The 24,408-nt window shown below is 49.5% G+C and overlaps 1 protein-coding gene across 2 annotated transcripts in view; it reads right to left on the bottom strand.

Annotated features, from left to right (window-relative positions):
- Positions 1 to 24,408, bottom strand: part of MAP3K1 (mitogen-activated protein kinase kinase kinase 1) — a 752,184-nt gene that overhangs the window by 427,688 nt on the left and 300,088 nt on the right. For both annotated transcript variants that reach the window (XM_069627298.1, XM_069627297.1), the window contains exon 5: positions 15,248 to 15,364. In XM_069627298.1, the coding sequence (XP_069483399.1) occupies positions 15,248 to 15,364 (117 nt within the window). The remainder of the gene's footprint in view (positions 1 to 15,247; positions 15,365 to 24,408) is intronic.

Below are 24,408 nucleotides of genomic sequence, written 5' to 3'. Positions count from 1 at the left end.
ACGGCCCAGTGCCACAGATCCTGGGCCTCCTTGGATAGGGCTGGGGATCTGGTGCCCCCTTGCTTCCGTATGTAGAACATCGTGGTGGTGTTGTCGGTGAAGATACTCACCACTTTGTCCTTGAGGGACGGGAGGAACGACATAAGCGCCCAGAACACACCTCGGAGCTCCAGAATGTTGATGTGGAGAGACATCTCCTCCGGGAGCCAAAGGCCTCTTGCGTGGAGATCTCCGGTGTGGGCCCCCCCAACCCTCCAGAGAGGCGTCCGTCATCACTGTCTCCTGAAACACCGGGGTTTGAAAGTCCGTGCCTGTAGTGAGGTGAGCACGGGTACCCCACCACAGACTCGCCCGACGGAATTCCTCGTCGAGAGGGATCCTGTCCTCGAAGCAGCCCGTCGCCTGAAACCAGCGGGCGTCGAGGAACTCCTGTAGAGGACGCATCCGAAGTCTGCAAAGGGGTACAAGGTAGATGCATGATGACATCATCCCGAGGAGGGACTTGATGGACCTCACCCTGGCCACGTTCGTGGCTAGCAAGCGCCGCACCTTGCCCAGGATGGTCTTGGTCCTCTCCTCTGACGGGGAGGCCAACTGCCCCACTGTATCGAGCTTCGCTCCCAGAAACAGTGCTACTTGCGACGGAACCAGGTGGGATTTGGGGTAGTTGATGGCGAACCCCAGTTCCGTGAGCAGCCGGACGGTCCTCGCAGTGTGTTCGACGAGTTCCCTTGTCCTTGCCCGGATTAGCCAGTCGTCCAGGTAGGGGTAGACGTGGATCCCCTGCAGGCGCAGCCGCGCCGCCACTGGTGCCAGGAACTGAATTGGTAGTGGCGTCCCTGAACCACGAACATGAGAAACTCTGTGCCCTTTTAGAACGGGGATGTGGAAGTAAGCATCCTCCATGTCCAACGATGATAGGAAGGCGCCCTCCTCAAGGTGTCCCAGCACATACTGGCGGGTGTCCATCATGAATTTCTGCGCCTTGTTGTATTTGTTTGACTGACGTAGGTCCCAGGATGGGGCACCAACCGCCTGTCTTCTGCCTGACGAGGAAGTACCTAGAGTACACTCCGGAGCCCCGGAGCCTCCTGGGGACGAGCTTGATGGCACCTTTCTTGAGCATCGCCCTTACCTCCAACAGCAGTTGAAGGACGTGATTCTCCTTCCTGGCCACGGGAGGAATGCGAGGGCACATCTTTTGGAATTCCAGCAAGTGCCCGTTGGCCAGGGTGTCCAGCACCCAACAGTCGGTGGAGACTCCCACACGCTGACGAACTTAGCCAGCCGGCCTCCCACCGGGGTGCTTCGGTGGGGGCCCGACGACACGGCCGGGTCAGTCTTGCGTGGAGGCAGCCTTGCCGCCTTGGCCTCCTTGGCAACGACGGCAGTATCCCCTTTGCTTGCCGCGACCTCTGTAGGCCTCCTGGGAAGAGGAGCAGGCCGTCTGGCGGTACGTGGAGGAGCCACCGCTGGATCCTTTGGAGGCACCCGGTCTGCCTCCGGAGCTCCGAAAGGGCCGTCGTTGTTGAAGTACCCCTAGGGCCCGGGCCGTCTCCGAGGTCGGTCTTGATGGCCTGTAGAGACTCGTCCACCGCCTTACCAAAAAGGTTGCTGCCGTCGAACGGCATATCCAACACTCTGGGGTCTGGACTTCCTGGCAAAAGTCTGTCGCCTTGAGCCATCCTCGTCGTCGGAGGCAAACTGTTGCCCATTTGGCGAAATCCGGTATCGGCAATGTCAGTTGCCACCGTTACGGCATGATCCGACGTCACCTTGCCTTCTTGCAGAATTTGGAGGGCCTCCGCCCTCTTGTCATCAGGTAGGAAGTCTAGCAGGGGAGCTATCTTGAACCAGAGCTCTCTGTCGTAGCGGGCCACGATTGCTAAGGCATTGGCCGCCTTAATCGACGTCACCGCCGAGATGACTCGTCGTCCCATGGAGTCCAACTTCTTGCCCTCGCTGTCCGGCGGGGAAGTGGAAGTTAAAGCCGTCGCACCCGCTGCTTTCTTCTTAGCCGCTGCCGAGACGACAGAGTCCGGCATGGGCTGGGCCCTGAGGCACAAGGGGGCGGCATCAGGGACTCAGTACTTCTTCTCGTACCCGTCCCTCTTGGCGGGTGTCGTGGAAGGGTTCTTAAGGACAGCAAGCCCCTCGTCCCAGATGTCGTCGTGCAAAGGCACCGCGAGGACCGTCTTCCTCTTGGCCTCTCGTCGTTGGTAAAGAAACCCTTCCTTTTTTTGTCTTCAGGGCAGAGCTGGAAGAGCTCGGATGCCCTGGTTATCATGGCGTGGAAGGAGCCAATTTCGTTGGCTGGAGAAGCCCGAGGGGGGGGTGGGTGATGACGGGATGTCCGCTGTGTCATCGCCACCGTTGTCATCCGTCCCCGTCACTGTATCCGTCGCCGTATCCTCTCTAGGGTCCGGCGAGGGGGATGAGGGGTCCACAGGCCTTGCAGGCATGAAGGGCAGAGAGGGGTGGACTCTCCTCCGCTTGTTCGGAGGGTTTCCCGACGGGCCTGGTTCTGGGATCCTCCGTCGGGGTCTGTGGTAATCTCGTCCTTATCTTGGTACATAAGGATTGGATCGCCAACAAAATGGCCGCGAGCTATCCTGGGGCTCGGGTAATGGCTGCAACTGACGGGATGGCCGCTCCACTGGGCCCTCTTCGTCGCCATCGTTGCTATCTTCGATCGCGTCAGCGGGAACCGTCCCCTGGGATCGAACCTTCTCGAACCTTTCGTTGAGGCCTATGAACCTCTCGTTGAGGCCCTTCACGGTTTCCACCAGCTCCTCCTCAGAGGCTGATTCCGAGTCTGTAATGGCTACCGGCTTCCCCCCCTCTTTTTCCACTGGGGACTTCACGGGGGTCTTAACGATGGGCTGGAAAGAGGATTCCCTCCGCGGTGGCTGGGCCCACAGGCCGTTTCCACTGGCGTAGTCTCAGCCGGCTTTGCCAGGGTCGCAGCGACCACTTCGATAGAGGCCTTTGCCGGTTGGATCAAAGCCCTCACCATCTTAGGTGCATCCTGGGCCTTCGCCTTGAGGGGAGGGTCAGCGCCTCGCTCCCCCTTCGAGATTGACCGGGGCCACTCCAGCAGTTTACCCGGGTTCTCGGACTTCCTCTTCCCCGAACCAGAACACTGGCTCGTGGTTGAACGTGCCAGAGAAGGCAGCCGAAGAGCCCGACCTTTCGGAGGTCCCGGTGCCCGCGGACTCAGTGCTTGGCCTTCTGTTGGGCACCTGTCGCCGGGGCGCCCTCACAGGACTTAGAAGCCCGCTCAGACTTTTTCTTCACCTTCTCACCTGCTGTGCCCTTCTCCAGCCAGGCGGCGAGGCAGGAACAACGATCTTGTTTGGTCCGTTCCAAAAGGTTCTTGCAGAACGCACAGTCCTTCTCCAGGTGAGTCTTGTCCTCATGAAGGCAGTAGTGACATTGCGAATTCTCATCCTCCTTGAAAACGTTTTGTAATCCGCATCCAGGGCAGCACCTGAACAGCTTGGATCCGGGCATCGAGCTTCCCTTGTCCTGGGCCATGTCTGTTGATGTAGGCCACAGATCTTCCGGAATCCTCCAAGAAGCGTAAACTCGACGAAAACCTCACCCTTGAGGGGCGTAGAAGAATTCCAAAACGGGTCCCCGTTATCGGAAGTAGAAACTTTGGAGCTTGAGGCTCGATTAAACTGAAAAAATGAGAAAATCTCTGAAAAAGCGCGAAAACGCAGCAAACACTCGAGAGCTAAACCACGAGGACTCCCAACACTTGAGCGTGCGGTAAAAATCTGAGGATGGCTGCGAGAGGCGGGGCTTAGGGAGAGGGCAGTCATTGGCTGGGGACAGTATGACCCAGAGATCAGTGATTGGTTACTACTAAGAAAGACAGATCAGAAACGAAACTGATACTGATTTTTTTCTTTACCGAGGATTCCCAGCCTGACGACGGGGAATATTCATGAGCATGTGAATCTATGCCAGACCCCATGCTGGAGAAGTGAGGAGTCATCACCTACCCAGTCTCCTTTTCCCAAAGTCTGATCAGCATCACTGGAGCAAGGCTGATGGCTTAGTCTGTGTGGAGGAGGAAGAATGGCGATGTCTTGAGCCACTGGGAGAGCAGGATGGGTTCCTGTGCTTCCTCCTCTTCACATGTTTCTTCGCTGTAGGGGCACGTTCCTTTTGGAGATCACCAACGGGACAGAAACTCTTCATCGAAGGATCCAACAGTTTCTTTTCTCTCCTTTGTGTTATTAAAGGGTTTTGTAACATGCATTACTCACCGTAATCATATTCCTGATGATTGCATCTAATAAAGATTCATGTGCTGTGCATATGGTACAACATCTAGTGGTAATCGTAGAGCATTGCATCTTTCTTTCGAAGATCAAAAAGGGACGTCGACATGGGCATGATTGTAACTATCTCTAATGAGAGGAGTATTGTACCCAAAATCATTCTTGCGTCGAGTTCCCACCGGTTGTTTTTGTTCTACCGTGAGGGAGCCTAACATAATGCGTGAGTGAATACAGAAGTAAAGGAGGTGCAAGATGTCTATGTTCCTTCTACTCCAAGAGGGGAGGAAGGCTGGGTGCATGCAAATCTAAGCAGATACAATCATCAGAAATATGATTGCGGTGAATAATTATGTCTTTTGACGATAGTGAATCTGCTTAGAATCCCATGCTTTGCATAGACTAGTGAGCAGTGCCAGGAGATGGTGGTGGGATGTGTGAAGGAACTGTAGCAAAGGGATGCCTTAGCACAGCTTGTCCCATCTGGGTATTAGACTTAGAATGTGTGTCTAAGCAGTAGTGTTGGATGAAAATATGAACAGAACTTCAGGTTGCTGCTTTGCAAACAGAATCTAGAGGAACATTTGAAATAAATTCTATGGTAGCCGCAGTGCCCCGAGTAGAGTGAGCTCTAGGCGTAAAGGTTAAGTCTCTCTTGGCAAGAGAGCAACATAGTGTGATGCTTTTAACAATCCATTTGGAAATAGCCGATTTAGAGACAGACTGCCCTTCCGTACCTGCTGTACAGAGCCAAAGAACTGGTTTGTCTTTCTCAGTGGTTTAGTCTTTAAGTTAATATACAACCGCACTCCTAATATCTAGTGTATTTATTTATTATGTTCTTATATAGCGCCGTTAACTCATAGGCCTGAATGCGCTGACTAAACAAACAAACAGAAAACAGAGATTAGTGTCGAACTCGGAAAGGGAGAGTCACAGAAAAAGATGGTTGCATTAGCCCAGATCAAATAAGTATGTTTTTAGTGGTTTCTTGAACTGGGTGGTAGACCTGCAGCCCTTGAGGGCAGACTGAAGCTGGATCCAGAGATCTGGAGCCCAGGCATGAAAACCTGAGCTACCGCTCCTCTTCAATAGAATTTGTGGTTGTTTCAGAAGAATATCTTTATTGGAGTAAAGGGTTCGCCGAAAGGGAACTCTGAGGATTCTGGCTGACAAGTATTTCGGGGCTTTGCCTGAGACAGTTATGAACCAGCTCAATCTAATTGTTTGACAGGGAGCCAATTTAGTTTTCTACGAGCCTCAGCGATGAGAGTATGTCGACTGAGGCCGCAGACAGCCCAGACTGCTCCATTTTGTATCACTTGTAGGCTTTTTAGATTGGCCTGAGGAGATCCAATAAGCAGACTATTGTAGTAGTCTAATTTAGAGTTGATAATGGCCACTGCAATCGTAGCCCAGATTAACGACAGGTAGGGGCACATTTGCCATATTAGATGGATATAGAACAAGCAGGAGGATTGAAGGTCAAGAACAGCTTCTTAAAGGAAAGGTGGGAGTCAACATAAACTCCTAGTGTCTTCACCAAGTCAGAGACATTATTAGCGTTACCTGCTATGAAAAAGCTAGCATAAGAGGGATCCATATGATTAAGTTTTGCCAGTGTGCCTAATAGAAGGAGATCAGTTTTCTTATCATTAAGGGCCAGATAGTTCTTGCCCATCCAGAATTGTATGGCGTGGAAGATGCTGTTAACTTTCTCAAGGTCCTCACTATATTGGCCTTACAGTTCTATCACAATCTGGGTGCCGACAGCATAGTTTGCAAAGCAGACACTTAGTGAGGAAAGAAGATCGCACAAAGGTTTGATGTAAATATTGAATACAAGTGGTGACAGGCAGGATTCCCAGCGGCACCCCACAAATCAGTGTTGCCTTAAGGAACTGCACATTATCCTTGGTCACATAAGCAGATTGCGGGCCAAGGAAGGATTCAAGCCAGTTTGCCGCTGACTCGGTTCATCTGCTCACCTCATCAGCCTGCCAGCCAAGATTGCATGGTTGACCAAATCAAAGGCAGCCGAAAGATCCAAGAGAAGCAACCGTACCTGGCCACCCTTATCAATTATCTCCACTATATTGGACTTAAGATTGAGTAAAGCAGTCTCGGTTCCGTGAGTCACTCAGAACCCTGACTGACCAACAGCAAGAATGTCATTCTGTGTAATGAAATCTTGATATTGATCAAGTGCAATCTTATCCAAGATCTTTCACAAAAAAGGGAACATTAGTGATGGGCCTTAAGTTCCAGGGATATCCGATATTGAGATTCTCCTTTTTCATCAAGGTGGTAATCCATGACTCCTTGATGTTGTCAAGGACAACAGCCTCAGCGAAAGACCGGTTTACAGGAGTGGTGACCAAGGGTGTAAAAGTGTCTTGAAATTAGTGAAGCAGGGAAACAATCTCCTTTGCAGGAGGGAGGCTTTAACTTTGATTTGCCTATGTTAACTTTGCTTTCTGCATAAAAGAACAGGGAAAGGCTGGGTCATAGAGGGGACCTATTGGTGTTGGGTCTTCCTCAGACGATTGAAATAAATTCAATTGATGAGATGTTTTGTTGCTGTAACTTTCTGCGTGTAGCAGTCATGAATGTGCGGACTCCATATTTTATCCACTTCTGGAAGAGGATCTACAGGAGTACCCTTAAATTCAGATTGCACTTTGAAAAGTTCTCTAGGCTTAGATTTGGCAGATTCAATTCTGGCATTGAGTTTTATTCTTTGGCTTTCAAAAGAAGATTTTTAAATGATGTCACAGCTACCTTATATTTGTTAAGAGAATCAACAGAGGGATTGATTTTTATGCCAGTGGCGTTCTGCTCTCCTTTTTTTTGCTCTGGAGTCTAAGATGTCTGAGGAGAACCAAAGTTGGGAAAAGTGATTTCTATGAGCAGAGTTATTTTGGGGGTGGGGGGGCAGAGATTCAAATGATCTGTCTGTTGAAGGAGGTGAGCTCCCCACCCGACAGATTCGTCCGTGGTGAGTGTCCTCAGGGGTGGTAAAGGGTTTGTATGTATATGTTTTGGCCGTGGCACAATTGTTTGTAGCCGAATTCACTGTGGTCAATTTGACTGCGAAGTCAAATTTTGCTGTGGCCAAAAACGGCCCTAATTAAAAGCCCCCACCCCCTACTTACCTTTTGGCATCATTGCATGTTTTTACCCTGCAGCGTCAGATCAGTCCCTCCTACGCGGGTAGGATCCGATGCTGCAGAGTCCGCTTTAAATTTTTTTAGGTCTCCCGCCTCCAGAACTGCGGAAGCAGGGGACACCTCAGCTTGACCTGCCCCCCCAACCCCACCAACGCAATCACTACCACACACATGGGGAGTGGGGGAGGCCCATACGGTCAATTTGAAACTATCAATATGGGTAATACCAAGGGTTTCCCATGCAGAAAGTTTAACTCTGACCACAACCACAGAGACTGAACGAGGGCTGTCGAGACAACCACTGGATCATCCCGCTGGCTCGAGAGTCACTCCTGCAAGGATCGCATGCACAGACGGACGTGTGGAACTAGGAAGACGCACAATGCCATCATTCCCAGCAGCCGCTTGGCTTTGCATACAGTAATCTGGCGACTGGCTACATAGTGAGGGATCTGGAACATTTTTTGTCCTCTCGTTGGAGGGGAAGACAAGTCTGTCTTCTGTCCAAATTAGAGCCTCAGAAACTGTTTGACTTGGCTGGGGACCAGACTTTATTTCTCATCGTTGATCGAGAACCCCAGATTGAAAAGGAGATGTACTGTCTTCTGGGTATTCTCCAGACACGTTCCGTGCAAGTCGCCGGTTATGAGCAAGTCGGCAAGATAAGGATACACTGGAATGGATTGTCTGCGTACTGCTAGTACCGCTGCTAGTACCTTTGGAAACACCCTTGGTTTTCTCCATCTTGAACCTGAGGTACTTTATGTGCTGGCATCATTGAACTATGAAAGTATACATCCTTTATACACAATGTGGCCATGCAATTCCCCTGTCGCAACAGTAGGATTACTTCCTGAAGAGTATGGGGTATTGTCTTTGATGATATAAGGTATGGTTGGATTACTAAACACTGTATGAAAGCAAGTAGAGCTTGGTGACAAATGGCATGGAAAATCGATGCTCTCTTGGTCACTTGTCGAGGGCTCATCGTATCTATTGCGCACATTTCTCGCTAAGTGCTTGCTAAGTGCTCCCCGGATCAAAGACGTATCATTGCAATGATGTGCCTGAAGGTTTTACCACTTGGGGCTCGGATGACATGGCAGTTTAATACGAAGCTTTGTATCTGTGGAAGCGGGCCGAAGAGGATCTAATCCATTTTCTATTGAGACACCTTTGGCTGAAGAGACATTTTTGTACTAATATTAGACATCTTACTGATGCTACGAACTTTGCTCTGTACTGTTTCGATGCCTGTTTTATTAATGATTTATAGTACATCACGAGGCCGTCAACCACATGGCAAGAAAATGTTAAGCTTTTAACAAATTTTTATTATATATTTTATCATCTTGAATTATGAATTGTACTGTTTTATTTTTAACGGGGTCTAACCGCGTCCTTTTTTGTATTCTGTACTGTAGACTATTAAATGCAGTTTCTTGTAAATGATGAAAACCAAATAAAAGTATTTCTCTCTCCTGAGGAGACGTCATCCTAAACTTTGATGGCTTGACATAAAGGGTAAGCCCTTTACCATTGGGCCACTCCAAGATGCGCGCAAGGACGCTCGAAAACGAACATTTCTGCAAATGATATTTTATGTGCTACATCTGTAAATTGCAGACTCTGAGCCAGAAATCGCTCAGTTTCGTTTCCTCTGCTGTCCTTTATGCTCCGTACTGATGTGGAGTTGCCTTTCCAAGATGGCCACTCGTTTTTACCCTGCACTGGAGTGCTGGGCCTGGTGCTGCTGGGGGGCATTGATTGGCTGGAGCATGTAACATCAGGGACAATGGGAAAGCCAGCAGGCTTGGCCGGCCCTCCTCACAAGGCCCACTCCTAAGGCCCACTCCTAAGGCCCACTCCTAAGGCCCACTCCTAAGGCCCACTCCTAAGGCCCACTCCTAAGGCCCACTCCTAAGGCCCACTCCTAAGGCCCACTCCTAAGGCCCACTCCTAAGGCCCACTCCTAAGGCCCAGTCTACCCCTGTCCACCACGGTACGCCGGGACCCGAATGAGTATGCCCCACACCCCCTCCCCTTGGTCACAGCACAAGTGTATGCCCCACACCCCCTCCCTCTGGTCACAGCCCGAGTGTATGCTCCCCACCCCCTCCCCCTGGTCGCCAGTGTGAGTGAATGCCCCTCATCCCTTCCACTGCCCCGTACCCTCCTCTCCCCCTTTCATGTCCCCACTCTCCATCCCCCCGCCTGCCCATGTTTGTCCCCACCCCCTTCACCTATCCCCTAGTCGTTCCTTCCACCCTTCTCCTCCCACCCCAGTAAGTGTATGTAGCAGCCCACCATTCTATGAGATTTGCTCTAGGCTAGTGCCCGTTGATTGAAACCTATGTAATAGTATGCACTTGCCACCGTCCATTAAGGGACTGGCCCTATTCTATGTATGAAACCAACCATGCACCTATCTGTAGCTTCTCTCCTATGTATCTGTGCCGCTGCACTTGCCCATTGAACATGACCACGTATTCATGAGATGCTGCCGCCATTCAACCCTTAGGCAGCACTAATGTATGCATACTATTCTTAACCCCGCAGCTGTTTTGGAGCTGCCGCCATGCAACATGTGGCTGGCACCATGCTCTTGCCCACCGAAGCTGACCTTGCAACTTTATATAGCTGCCTCCGTGTAAGATGTGGCTGGCACCATATACTTGCCCACCAATCTATGTAATCACTTATGCTCTTACTGTAATTGTCTGAAGAAATCATCTATGTATGTATGCCTTCTAATTGCACTTATGTAACCGAGCAAGCCTTCTTAACAGCGCTACAATGCTCGAGGGCAGTGGGCGCTTTACAAATTCAAATAAATAAATGAATAAATATTTGTTTGCAGGACGCAGATCTAAAACAGGGCGCAATATAGTGAATAAATATCCTGGTTTATCTGGAGATGACAGACAAACTTGATTGCTCCCTTTTCTGTAAGGACCTGGACCTCTTCCAGCAGGCTCTGCAGATGCTCGACCAACAGTCTGCTCTTGGGTGGATGGTAGAGGGGTGGCTGGAGGAATTCTACGTAGTACCCGTGGGAGACAGTCTTGAATACCCACTGATCTGAAGTGATTCCCCTCCCTTGCATGGGTAAAATATGTTCGTCCCATGACTGGGGAGACATGGGGGACTGCTCGGGAGAATTCTCAGAAATGTGCAAATTCCCTCTAAATTAGAGACCCCCAGCAACTTTGATGGATTTTTAACCCGCAGAGAATGAGACCCTTTTTCCCCCACTCTCTCATGTATTTTAACGTGATTTTGTACTAGGTTTCTTTTGGTTGTGGAGTCTGACAAACTCCAAAGGCATCATCTTTTACTTTACTTACATTTGTAACTTTCTAGACCCAGCACACACTATCTTACAATACGGTGCTGCAGGGTTGACTCGATACGAAATAGAGTATCCCCTTTGTCTACTGCCACCAGCCATTAATTGTAGAAAGCGCAACATAAGATTGTTACATGAGAAACTAGACAAAGGGATAAAAAGTAATAACCCCACCAGCACCCTATTGTAAGATAGTGTGTGCTGGGTCTAGAAAGTTTACAATGGTAAGTAAAGTCAATTTCACTATACTTCTCTTGGAAACAGTAGTTTATACAAGAGAAAGTATTTAAACCTTTGTGAAATCTGAAAGACTTCCCCTGTGCCACTGCACCGAAGGTGAATTTGTGTCACAATGTAAAAAGATAATGCCTATGGAGTTTGTTAGACCCCAAAACCAAAAAAATAAACAGTTTAAAATACAGTAAAATACATGAGTAGGAAAATGGTCACGCTCTCTCCAGGTTAAAAATCAAAAAGTCCTAGAGTCCAGCAAAAATGCTGGGGGTCTCTAAGGTATAGAGGAATTAGCACATTTCTGAGAATTTTCCCTAACACAGCCCTCTCAATCTCTGCAGGGAATATACAAGGCATTAGTCTTTAGCCTAGCCGGTGATAAAGAATGTGAAAATTAAGCAGCACGAGAAAAGAGCAGATCACAAAGCACAGCATTAAAAAAAAATAAGCCTACATTTGTGTCTTTGTTTGCTTATATTTCCATAGTATCATTTATTCTTTACATGGCTTACACAAACTTCTTTCATAGATACCAAGGAAGAGAAATTCAATAAAGAATGGCTCTGCAAACTGTAAATTGTATTGTTAAGTTTTCAAAGAGTTTATCCTGTCTACATAACTTTATTTATTAAAAAGGCAACTATTCAACTGAATACTTAGATATACTATTCGGTACACCCCTAGTATTTTTCAAGATGTTTTGCGTGACCCATCGTCCTTACATGACCACAGATAAGAGTTGGGTGTGGGTTGTTTATGGCACATTCTGGAGGCCCTCTTGTACGAGTCACCATTCTATTGATATTTTATTTGTATCGCGCTCGTAAACAAGTTTGTTTTATTGATTTATAAAGCGCACCACACCCTAGGGTATCTGGGCTCATTACAAGACAGCTTAGTTGCAAAATCGATACATACAAAATAGTCATGACAAAGCAGGAATGAGTACATACAATTTATACATAAAAAAGCAATGAGGGCTATAAACAAAGGCAGGTTGGGCGAAGTAGCAATAGGGCATATACAGGTCGAAGGAAAAGTGCATTATCAAGAGAAAAATAGGTAGATAACTCTGGGAGTGCTAAACACTCAGGTGAGGGGTGTTCATAGAAAGCCAGTTTTTGGTGTTAGACCTAAAGCGTTTCAGAGCGCGACAAGGCAAGGGAGGGAACAAGGGAGACCAAAACAACAATCTTACTAGGCCCAGTGACATTGAGAACGCGCCAGCGCATGGGAGAGGGAAAGGGGAAAGTGCATGGGAGGGGGATAAGTGGAAAGTGCTAAGCAAAGGAAGAAAAAATAAATAAAATAAATAATAAAAAAGCAACAAACAGTGGTAGTGCAGCCAGCAAGTGGCAAGTGCTAGGTTTAAGTCAACAGGCAGAGTGTCTGTTAAGTGCAGAAAAGGTGGGGGAGAGGGAGGGGGGGGACTGTAGGATTACAGATACAGACCCCAGTGCAAGGGATTGCCAGGAGACAGTGCGGATGGGTGGGTTTTTTGGGTGCATGGCAGGGTGAGCAGGTACCTTGACCTGAAAGTCAGAGGGTAACCAGGTGCACAATACCAAGACATAACAGATCAACAGGTGAGAGGAGGAGCGAAGGCAGAAGAGAGGAAGGTCTTGAGGTGCTTCCGGAACCAGAGATGGCTCTCCTCAAGTTTTAGAGTGGCAGGAGACTGTTCCAGAGGGAGGCCCCAGCTGAAGACAGATCTATCCCCAGCTCGTTTCATTGAAAAATGACTGACCCTGAGGGAGTTGGAGTGAAGAGCTCGGGAGAGAAGGTATTTACGGAGGGACAGCTGAAGGTAATTTGGACCCAGGCCCCAGAGGTCTTATTGTACATAACTATAGCTGAAAAGGAGCGTGGTGTTAGTGATCTGGGTATAGAAGGCAGCAGAGGTGGCGACACGTTTGCAGAGAGCGTACAGTTTCTTGCAATTCTAGTCTGGAGGAGACCGACTAAGACAATGGCACTCCTGCTCTTTTCCTGGTTGTAACGGGCCAGGGAATCTGGGACAGCGTAGCCCCTGATATACAGAGGGTCTGATGGTGCCGGGCGGAACATCTTTTCTACTCAAGGGTTGACTGCTCGAGTGATCGAGGGTGTCAGCAGAGAGGGAGTTGGTGTTTCTTCACTGCGTTTGAGAGTGGGATAGCCTGACTGACTGGGACCTTGTCTTTAGGGATGATCTCACGAAGTCCTAGCCAGGGACGGCTTCTTGGGTGGTGTTTTTAAATTGATCAGCTGTCTTAAGAAGGTTGTTTAAAAGCATTTGGTCATTGATAGGTGACGAGTCCCTGGGTTGAGCAAGAGAAGTAGTGTCCCAAAAAATGTTGTGAGGGTCATGAGAAAGAGTGGCACGTGCCCTGATCATCAACAGTGTTCCAGTCTGTGTCCTGAGGAACAGGGTCCTAAGCTGCATGGCCTGGGTCAGGGACATAGTAGATATCCTGGTGAGGGTCATCCTGGTCGTCCATAAACACAGCCAAAGGGGTTTCTTGTGGACGTTGGTCATCCAAGGATGCAAATTTTGCATCCAGTGAAAGGAGACTCATTGACTTCTGAGTGATAGCACAGGAATCCACAGACCAATGTCTTTTAAGGATATCGTCAACCTGGCCTGAAAAGTTGACATTCGGCCATTTTATCCATACATGCCGCAAATGTGTCTCTAGTCCACCTAGAGGAGCCTGATACATCAGCAGGAGGGAAGGGCTGGGTAGTGGGAGCAGTGCCCTGTTGCAGGGCCCTAGATAGAGGGGAAGAGGCAGGAAAATACCCCCTCAGGTTAAGGGGAGGCCTTGTCAGGGTCAGAGCCATGTAGGTGGGCTTTGGAAAGCTTCTCTCAAATCTTTGGGAGCCTTTTAGATGAATGGGCACATTTGATCGCGTCTTTCTACACTACCGCATCAAGAGTGAAAGATTTAACATGAGCGTCCATTGCACTAGAGGTCTTTTCACAGTGAGCAGGCCACGATGGCGGGTGTGCAGAGGGCGCTGAACTGCGAGGCCCAGTGGGTCATGTTGAAAATTGACAGGCTTATAGGCGTCTAAATATTTCTCAGAGTATCAGTCGTGGAAAGCGCAGGGGCTGGGCACTTAGGTGTGCCCTTGTCATCAGGGTTTGATCTCCCCCTCTGTGGCATGCTTGTCGGGGCCAGGGAAGGACAAGCAGGAACGTATAGGCTCTGCCATTAAGTCAACAGCCTCAGAATCAGAGCCATGGCTGCAAACCAACTCCTCGCCCGAAGCTACAGCACTGGTAGGGGAGTGACTCTCTGCCTGCATGGCGTAGGCCACCCACCACTTTGTGTGCCAGGCTTAAGCTTTTGGGCTGAAAAAGCGTACAGGCCTTGCAGCGCGAGGGAGGCACCGATTTCTCTAGCGATGGGAATCTTTCCAGGGAAATTTGCCATTGCAAGACAGGCAGAATTTAAAGGGTGTTCGTTCCATAGCCGAGAGAAATAGCAGCCAGACTGAAGGAAAAGGCAGCCGAGATGCAAAGAAGAGGCATTCAAGAGAGAAAGTCAGGAAAAAACAGGGCCTCATTCTCCCCTGAGGGGGAGGACCAAGGTTGCGTGGAAATCAGTCACTGAGTCAGAAAGACCATCCGCAAGACAAGATCAGTCATCGAGTGGCTGTTGAAGCAGCTGTCGAAGGTTAGCGTGTAAACTGCTTGAGGATTGATCAAGCAATATAAACTCTGTACAAGCTTCGCATGTGCGACCGAATAGAGGGGTAGAAAAAAACAATCTGCTGGGTCCTCGACGTGTGAAGGATTTTGAGTACACTACACGTCATGTTAGGGATAGTGTTACAGTCACGTCCAGGTCTACGTCCCTTTTCGATCTTCCAAAGAAAGACGCAATACTCTGATTACCACTAGATGTTGGACTATATGCACAGCATGTGATTCTAAGCAGATTCACAAGCATCAGAAATACTCAGATGTCAAGGGCTGGTAACAGTGCCAGGAGGAACCGCACTGCTACCTGAATAAAATGTCCAGAGACAGCTTGCACTGCTAAGAACATCGAAGGAAAATTAATCTGTGGAAAGAATCCATTAGCAATGTGTATACTGAACATTAATTCATGAAAATGTTTTTTTTAGAATGGGTCATCTCGCATCAATAAACACACAAAATAGTTCAGGTTCCAAGCTACAGTTTCATGACAATGAAATGCATTAAAAAAGGTTACCTCAAAGTTTTTCAGAGTTTTCCGCCAGAGCATTGGATCTGTTGGCTCCAACTGGAATACCCGAAGCATAACAAACAGAAGATGTATGCAGAACGTCCCACGACCACAGCTGCAGGTCTAGATTCAATGAGAAAGAAAATGTTACCCTCAAACGAGCATTAAAGAACTGATCCTCTATACAAACCTAAGACAAAGGCATCAGAGAAAGTCAAATCAATGTTTTGTTACTGGCTAAAGTACAAAAGCTTCCCAATTGAAACAGCCGTTTAAAGAAGCGGCGATTTAAACTGGAGCACTATAATCAGTCTTTAATAGAACAAAGCCAAAGTGAATAAGCAAAGGAACACCACTTTTTCTTCTAATTTGTGTAAGTGCATTTGAAACCAGGTAGTGAATACTTGTCAGTTTACACTATGCATACTTCACACCTTGGCGCATACCGGACTTCGGCCATACCATTATGTTATGCCACTCAGCAGACAAGGATTCAATGATGTCCAGATGATGCACCATGGCAGCTTCCAGTATACTCACTTAGCGCATCTAAGCTAGTTTATATTAGGCCTGCATTGCAAATACCCAAAGTTTATGTATCCCCAATAGCACTCTAAGGCCCGGCACAAATCGTGTTCATTTATCCATCACAGGCTCACCTCATCTGCCCTCTGAACTTGTGTACATTCTGTCGATGTCAGAAACTAGGGGGATTAATGCTACCGATCATGGTACCCTGTGATGAACGTAGCAATTAAGACTTCACGCACTCTCTAGGCAGTGGCTGTCATTAACTTGTATATCGGCTGAAATTGGCATGGCCATCATGCACAGCTGGTCACAAGAGACTGCCAACCATCAAAAGATAGGTCATCATGGGCCTCCAGGACCACTCCTCTTTGGGTACTTTTACCACACACACACACACACCATCTTGGCATTATTTTTTTAAGTCCTCGGATGAGTCAGACCGGGACTTAGTAGTTGTCCGCTCAAGGAGAGTCCAGTTGGCAGATGCTCAAGATTGATGATCAACCTGGTACACCCTGGAAGATGTCCTGCAGGGAGGAAAATTACAGCACTGCAGATATTACAGTAGGACACTGCAGGAAAGAGACAGCCATCACTGGGAACGAAGGTCACCCTGCCTTCTGCTGTGGGAGGTGCATTGCTGGAAAGAAACAGCACTGCAGGGATGATGGGTGTGACCGTGCTTTGATGTATGGGCTGTGCTGTAGGGTGCGCAGCACAGAGGGAAGGAGGGTGTATGTGCACACTGCAGGAATGAAAGGGGCAGAGTGGCCTCTGCTGCAGTCCGGATCTTCACGGAAGGGTGCAAAGAGACAGCACTGCCGGGAGGGAGGAGAGCACTGCAGGGAGAGAGGGTGTAATTACCAGTGCATGAAAGACCGAACTGCAGGGAGGAAGAAAGAGTATTGCAGGGACGGGAAGAAGAGGGCACAGCAGGGAGGGACCTTGTATGTGCTCACTGCACGAAAGTAATGAACATCACTGCTGAGGGGTGCCTATGCCCTCTGCAGCATGGCTGAACTGAAGATAGTAAAGGGACAGTGCTGCCGGGAGAAAGGGAGAGCACTACAGGTAAGAAGGGAGACCACCACAGTGAGAGAGGGGGTATGTGCCCAATGCACGAAAAAAGGGACAACACTTCAGGGAGGGAGGTGTGTGTGCCCACTGTGAGAAAGTAAGAGACCACTGCAGGGAACAAGAGCATTTTGGTCCCCCCCCCTCCCACGGGATGTGATCACGAGAGTCCACTTGTATACCACCAAGGAAGCCATCTCCGCAATAGGCTGTTCGCGTGACAAACTAACTCTGAGGCTCCCCGCTTCAAATCTTCGAGGATCTGTCTCAGCCCAACGCTGCAGAAGCGTAGGGCCCTTCGACCGCTCACGCTTGTTCTCAGAGACCATCAGATTCGCTACCGGTGGCTATTTCCAACGGCTCTTCAATTTCCTCACAATGGAACCCCCCCCCAAACGATTAGCCACCTCGATGATGAAACAGCAATCCTACGCCCCAGCTCTCCTGGGGGCACAAAGACTCTCTCCCCTGACCCTGCGGAGACCGGACCAGGCAGATCTTCCCCCAAACCGAGGCGGGCACCCTGGTCAAGAGTGCTAAGAAATCGCAAAATTAAGTAATGTCCGGGAGCGTCCCTGAGGAACATACAGCACTGGAACATGAATCACTAATTGCTGCTGCAGCCCCCGTGCAGCCCATGCCCGACTCCAAGGCGCATGTCACCCTATTTCCCTTGGAGTGAAATCCAACCCTCCTGGTTGGCTATAGCCCTGCTGGCTATGGGGAATCCTGATCGCCTCCCCCCCCCCCGGTGGAGGTCAACTTTGGAAGACCCATCCTCCCATTGGAGGCAACCTAAAATAACCCAGCCACAGGATGATCCTGTTAAGAACGCACCTCTCAACTATGGCTGACATTGGTTCCCTCCCCCTCCCCTCCTAACCCCCGCCCCTGGAACCTGCACCGACTCCAGAGCTCCTGCCCCTGCATCAGAAACAAAAATGTGTCACCTTAAAAGTCAGAGGCCTCAAATCCACCCCCCCCCCCAAAAAGGAAATCGAACCTTCAACGCCTACAGGATGGGGAGGCTTCAGTGGCCTTTTTGCAAGAGACTCACTTGAACCCAGCGGACTTCCCCCGCCTTCGTAGTAGACTCTTTCCCTTGCAAACCCTGGCCTCTAACGGCACTAAGAAGGGGGGGTGGCATGGCAATCCTCTTTGCAAAAGATCTCAGACCGCAAATCCTGGACTCACTACGTTGCCCGGTGGCCGCTTCATCGCAACGCCTCATTTCAGCCAACTCTACTCCCTCATCTCAGCTTACGCTCCCAATGATAACCAGGAGGGGTTCTCCTTCCATTCATAGGGGCAAGTCAGCATTGGAGGGGACTTCAACTGAGCCCCCAAACCACTTATGGACAAATCACATCCCCCTTCCTCCAGAGACTTAAAGTTGGCAAAGAGCCTGCTGCACCTCTTTTGGACCCTAGAGGTCGTGGACACTTGGAGGGTAATCTAATTCGATGAGAAAGACTTCACACTTTACTTGTGCGTTCATCAAACCTTCTCCCGGATTGACCTGCTGCTGGCCTTGACCATTCCTCCCCCCTCCTCCAAGTCCTGGCTTTTACAGACATCACCATTGGCCCCAGGGTCCTCTCTGATCACGCCCCAGTCTCGCTGACCCTGCAAGCACATGATCCCAATCCTCCTCCCCACCGCCGATGGAACTTAAACGACATGGCGGTAAGGGACTCCATTGCTAGGTCGATTAAACATTTCTTTGCGGAAAACCGGAATGAGGACACGTCCCCAGCCAACACTTGGGATGCCATGAAAGCTGTGCTGAGAGGGGAACTGATTGCTCAAGGTGCAGCTTTCCACAAGGATGAGATCCTTGAAGCTGAGGCCACCCATAAGCGGAAGGGTTGGTTGGGCTTTGCAGGCGGCACGGAAGAGGCTGGAGGCGCATTATGTAGAGGCCACGGTGCACTTGCTAACCAAAACCAAACAGTGGTATTAACGCCAAAAGCAATAAAGCAAATAAACTGTTGGTGAACAAGCTTGCCAAGGCCAAGAAAAGAAACGCCATCTTGGGCTTCCGCGGCCCCCATGGCATGTTCCAATTTGCAGAACGAGATAAGTTGCGGCTGGCGGGGGTCCACCTTTCAGAGATAATGACAGCATCTCCAAGAGATCAAATTGAATAATGAGACCAACTGCAGGGTGCAGCCCTTCCACCCCTCAAGGCCCCAGCAAGGGAAAGTCTCGAGGCCCCCATTACAGGTGAGGAAGTCGATGTGGCCATTAAGGGCCTTAAGCCCAGAGCCCCGGGCCCAGAGGGATATTCCACTCGATTTTATAAAATCTTCCGCCCCCAGTTGGTGGCTTCTCGTTAACTCCTTTTCCACCACGGGAAGTACTACCCCCTCCATCCATGCAGGTGTCAATCACAATCCTCATTCTCAAGCCCTGAAAAGACCCCAGGGACAATAGCTCATATAGGCCCATCTCCCTGCTAAACTTTGATGCCAAGATTTAAAGATCCTGGCAAATCGCTTGGCACTTGTCCTCCCTGGCATCATAGACCCGGACCAGACAGGTTTCATAACTCATAGGTCAACGAGAGACAACATTCGCAGAGCCCTGAATTTAATAGATGTCACTAAGAATCTCAACAACTTGCCCTGGTGGCCCTAGACACAAAGCCTTTGATAGAGTTGACTGGACTTTCCTGCGCCTCTCCCTTGAAGCTTTTCATTTTGGCCCAACATTCCAAAAGCTGGTCCTAGCTAATTACCAATCCCCTAACACTCTCCTGAGAGTCAATGGCCATCTATCTGATCCGATCCCTCTTACGTGTGGAACGAGACACGGGTGCCATCTATGCCACCTGCTGTTTGCCCTTGGCCCAACATATCCGCCTGAATCCTCGGAATAAAGACCCACAAGGAGGCCCCTCTCAACACAAGATTGCCCTTTACGCCGACGATGTACTATTGACCATCACCGACATCGCAGCTTCCATGAAACCGGCCCTAGCCGAAATTCATAAGTTCGGGAGGGTGGCATGTTTGGCCATCAACTTTGAGAAGTCAGTGGCCTTGGGGGTGGTGCTAAGCCCAGGGGAAAGAGAATCCATAGAGAAGCAATGCCCAATACAATGGAGGGTCAAATCGATCCCTTACCTGGGGGTGCAGATTCCGGCCCATCCGGCAGACGTCTATCAGGCAAACTTTCCCTCTTCTTTGATGAGCTGGAAAAAGACCTTAATCGCTGGCTCTCGCAAGAGATTTCGCTGCTAGGTAGCATTACGGCTTGCAAGATGAATCTACTCCCACGGCTCCTCTATGCTTGCTCCTCTTTGCACATCTCGATCCCGCTCACCCACTCCCCCCTGCGCCGTCTGCAAAGAAAAAGGATTAGCTCTATCTGGAGGTGCAGGAAGCCGCGAATTCCCCAGTGAACTATGATGGGCAGTCCCAAATTGGGTGGACTGGGGGTCCCTGACCTCCGTAGCTATCAGTTAGCAGAATAACTAGCCCACTTTCAGGCATGGGGGAATTGCCTCAGGGCGCCCGAAGTGGGTGGAGATTGAACAATCTGGACTCCTTCTCCCTGTTTGCTTTCTCCCATACGTCCCCCCCCCCTTCACTGCGCCGAACCTGACCGACCATTCTGGCCTCTACTAAACACCTGGTGAAAGCCTGGGACTGGGCTCGGAACCATAGGGCCACCCAGAGGGGTCTGGGTCCATCCTCTCCAATCTTTCACACCTTCTCGCCGGGCTCCTGCCCCTTGAACTTTTGGAAATAGGTGGCGGGAGGCCTCGAATCTCTTCGGAAACTACGAGGGCCGCCCACGCTCCTTTGAGCAATGCAAGGCGACGTTCCGGTTAGCGGAAACTGACAGGTTCACCTATTCTCAACTGCAGCATTTGTGTTCCCATCCCCCCGACTCGAACGGCGGCAATGCAAGCTCCCACTCCGCTAGAACTCACTGCGAATGACCTACCAGCCCGGGGGAAGATCTCCGCTCTATAAATTACTGCAAGATGACCCCTTTGTTGCCAAACCCTCTTCTATGTATCTGTTACGCTCACCTGGTTCCCACGGGGGCGTCGACCGGAACTGGGCCGCTGTTGTTTCCACCAGCGTGACGTGTAGAGCCGAGATGACTGACTGGACTGGCCCGGCCCGCTCAGCCTTGTTCGTCTGGCTCGCAGGAATATTCTTCTGCAAAGGAGAAGGGGGCATTAACCACCCGTGGAATTGAGTGTCAACCCACCTTCCCCACTCCCGTTGTCTTCCCACAGATCACTCTTGATGTCCCCTCCTTAGTCTCACCTGATGGTTTGGAAGGATGAGCTCTCCATCCTGCGTCGACCGCAGGGGCGCGTTGATGAACAGTTACTTCACTGGCGTAGAGGAATTGGTGAGTTCCAGTATTGACTCTAAAGTCCAATTGTTCATAAGAGTTCAAATGTCCGATCTTCACTCTGTCCGATTCCTTGCAGGTTGCCGATTAATCCACTCGAAGATTTCCAAATGGCAATTGGTAAGATTCAGGTAAGTCTATTGTGGTTTTCCCCTTAGGGGCCGGGGTACGGCGATGAAGCAGAGTTGTCTGCGCCGACCCGAGATGAGGCGAGTACCCCCGTGGTAAATCAGGTAAGTCCGTGGGGGTAGCTTGTATAGCCTTAGCGAGTCCCCTTGCTCACCTTGCTGTCTTTGTCTCCTTAGGTGTCGGAGGGCGGCCGCGAGATGGAGAGAGAGTGATGGAATGCTGAAGTACCGCCAAGCAGGTGAGTTCAGCGCGGCGCCGTAGGAATGCAAAGCGATGCTTCAAAGACTTGTGTCTTTCAGCTCCGTGGCGAGATGGATCAGGATTCAGGCAAGGATTAAAGTTAAAACTCCTGTTCTAACCTTTATCCTTCTTTTCTTCTTGTTTCAGGAGTCCCAGGACTGAAGCGGGCGTGGCTGAAGACTGGAGCTGCTGAAAACACGGTGAGCGTTACGCTGCAGCAAGCAGAATAACGCAAAGCACGTGTGGCTGTCCGGGCGTGGTTTAAATAGCCTTGGAAGAAGTTCCAGGTAAGTATTCTTCCACAGCCCCACCCAAGTAACAAAATAGTCCCTTCAGTAAAATAGTCCCTCCTAAGCCTCATTTGGCTTGAGTCTTCATGCAGCATGGTCTGTCTCAGGTGAGTATGCAGCATGGCCTGCTTCAGGTAAGTTATCAATAATGAGCCTGGCGCCCATGGCGCCAGGACTAACTATCTTTATGAGCCTGGCGCCTCTAACTGGGGCTTTTGGGCATGCTCCAAGTGGCATGATGCCAGTTTCCGGGGCTGCTGGGCCTGGTCTGGTCCTCCGGGGGCAGGCATCATGACAGTATCAATGGGAGCCCGACCTGGGACACACCATAGAGGATCAGACTTTCCTAGATATTTGGTCGAGAACCCGGGCATCCTCCCCCTTCATCACCAACCGGGAGTGTACCCACAAGCTGCTCCTACGATGGTACTACCCCCCACTCCACCTACACCACTTTCATTGGGCTCTAGATCCCCAATGTTGGCATCTCTGCGGATCTCCAGGGTCCCATTTCCATATGTGGTGGCCTTGCCCTAAGGTTAGAGAAATTTGGTCCCAATGCCTTGCCATGATAAAAGACATCACCCAAGTGTTAATCCCTCTGGCTCCCGAAAACATCCTTGGGGTCCCGGGCTCCTTCCCAAGAACGGGCAGAAAGGCTGCCTCATAACTCACCTCTTGATGGCGGCAAAAATTACTGTAGCCCGTACCTGAAGGCCCCCCAATGACGCTCTGGTGGATTAAGCTTTGGGACATTCTGATAGCCGAGAAGGTTACTGCAGCCAGGGCGCACCGCTTTGCAAACATTTGGGCGCCACTCTTGGACTACAATCGGAACTACCCGGCGCGGACTTCTAAACCTCGCCTAATTGCGAAGACCCTGCACTCGGATAACGAACAACTGGCGCACAGTCTGGCCCAGACGGACTGAGAGTCAAGCTGACATGTGGGGCAATCGGGGAGGGATGGGGGAAATGTTGCTTTCTTATGCAGAGGCTTGTTGTTGCATTTAATTGTTAATTTATGTGATCACATGTGTGTTGTCCTATAAAACAAATAAAACATTTTTAAAAAAGAACGAACTTACCGGCTGCTTCCTTTTTTCTTCAAATGAACTGCTGTAAATGTGAGGAGGAATCTGCTGGAACACCTCATCCCACCTGACAAGTCGACACTGGAGTGCCTGGATAGAGAGGGAGTCGCCGCAGTAGAAGCAAACGTTTGACCGGTGTTCCGGGCCCCCAAGCACTACAGACAGAGCGAGGACCCCGCCCACGCGAAACGACGTTCGCACGACGAACAGGACACGAATCCCAGACCGTCTGCCATAGACAGAAGAAAGAAGACCACCGGAGCACGAATATGAAGTACAAGGAAACAAAAAGAAAAAACATTCCCTAAGATGCAAGTACATTCGACCCGACCGTGCGGAGAAAAGGACTGAAGGGCGACTCGCAGGGCTGCAGTCATGTGCGGTGGCCCTACATAAAAATAAAAAAGGACAAAAAAGTTAATTTGTTGATACTTAAGTGCTACGGTCCCGTCCTGATGGACGGAATGTCCCTCAAGTATGAAGGAAAGGGGACGGGACATACGACTGACAATTTGTGATGGGGTGCAGGTTGTTAGGGTTTTTTTGGATCTAGGCAGGATTTCTTAATTAGTGGTGTAATTGAGGCCTTTTTAATGGAATCTGGAACCTGTTCGTTAGCAAATGATGAGTTAACTAGTGTAACAAAAAAAGGTGCAAAGATTTCTTTATGATCCAAAATAAGATTGGCCGTTACAATGTTTTCAGGGCATAAATCAGGAAAGAATGTCCATCATGTCTAAACAGTGATGGATATATAAGTGAATGTGAAAATACTATCTTTAGTGTCAAATTCTAATTCTAGAATGTGCCTTATCCCCTTTTGCTAGAAAAGCACATTGTATTTCGAGACAATCTTGGTCAGTAAGGACAACGGGCGTGGAAAGAGTAGTAGGTTTCTCTAGAGATTTGACAATATTGAAGAGCTTCTTAGTATGATTACTAACCTCTTCAATCTGCTTGTTATGGGCATTTGTTTTTGTTTCGTAGCTAGCCAATCTGTAGGCTTTGTCCAAAGCCTTCCATAGAGTTTTATTAGCTTCGGTGGGGCATTTTTGCCACTTTGTCTCAGCTCGTCTTTTACTTGTTTTTATTAGGCTTAGATTTTGGGTAGACTATTTCTAGTGCGAGGCATTGTCCCTTACCGCTCTATTCCTGATGGGGGCTACTTTATCCAGCATAGAGTGCATAGATTGAGTAAAATGATCAGTTAAGGGTTCTTACTTTTGGAAGGTAACAATGGTCGGGGCAGATGCAAAAAAGAGTGTCCACAATATTTACTTGAGGTTCCTAGCCACTACCCAGTCGAGAGAGTGTACTTTATTTTGAGCAGGTGTGTCATTGAGTACATACATAACAGTCAATGACATTTAGTGATTTTTCTAAGGCAATCGCTTGACTGTCAGAGCTGTCATTATGCCATCTATTGAAATCCC

This window comes from Ambystoma mexicanum, chromosome 6p (genome assembly GCF_040938575.1).
Source record: "Ambystoma mexicanum isolate Mex_15411 chromosome 6p, UKY_AmexF1_1, whole genome shotgun sequence".
In the NCBI taxonomy this organism is placed as follows: domain Eukaryota; kingdom Metazoa; phylum Chordata; class Amphibia; order Caudata; family Ambystomatidae; genus Ambystoma; species Ambystoma mexicanum.
Note: the sequence above shows the minus strand (reverse complement) of the source record. Positions and strands in the feature narration are given on the sequence as shown.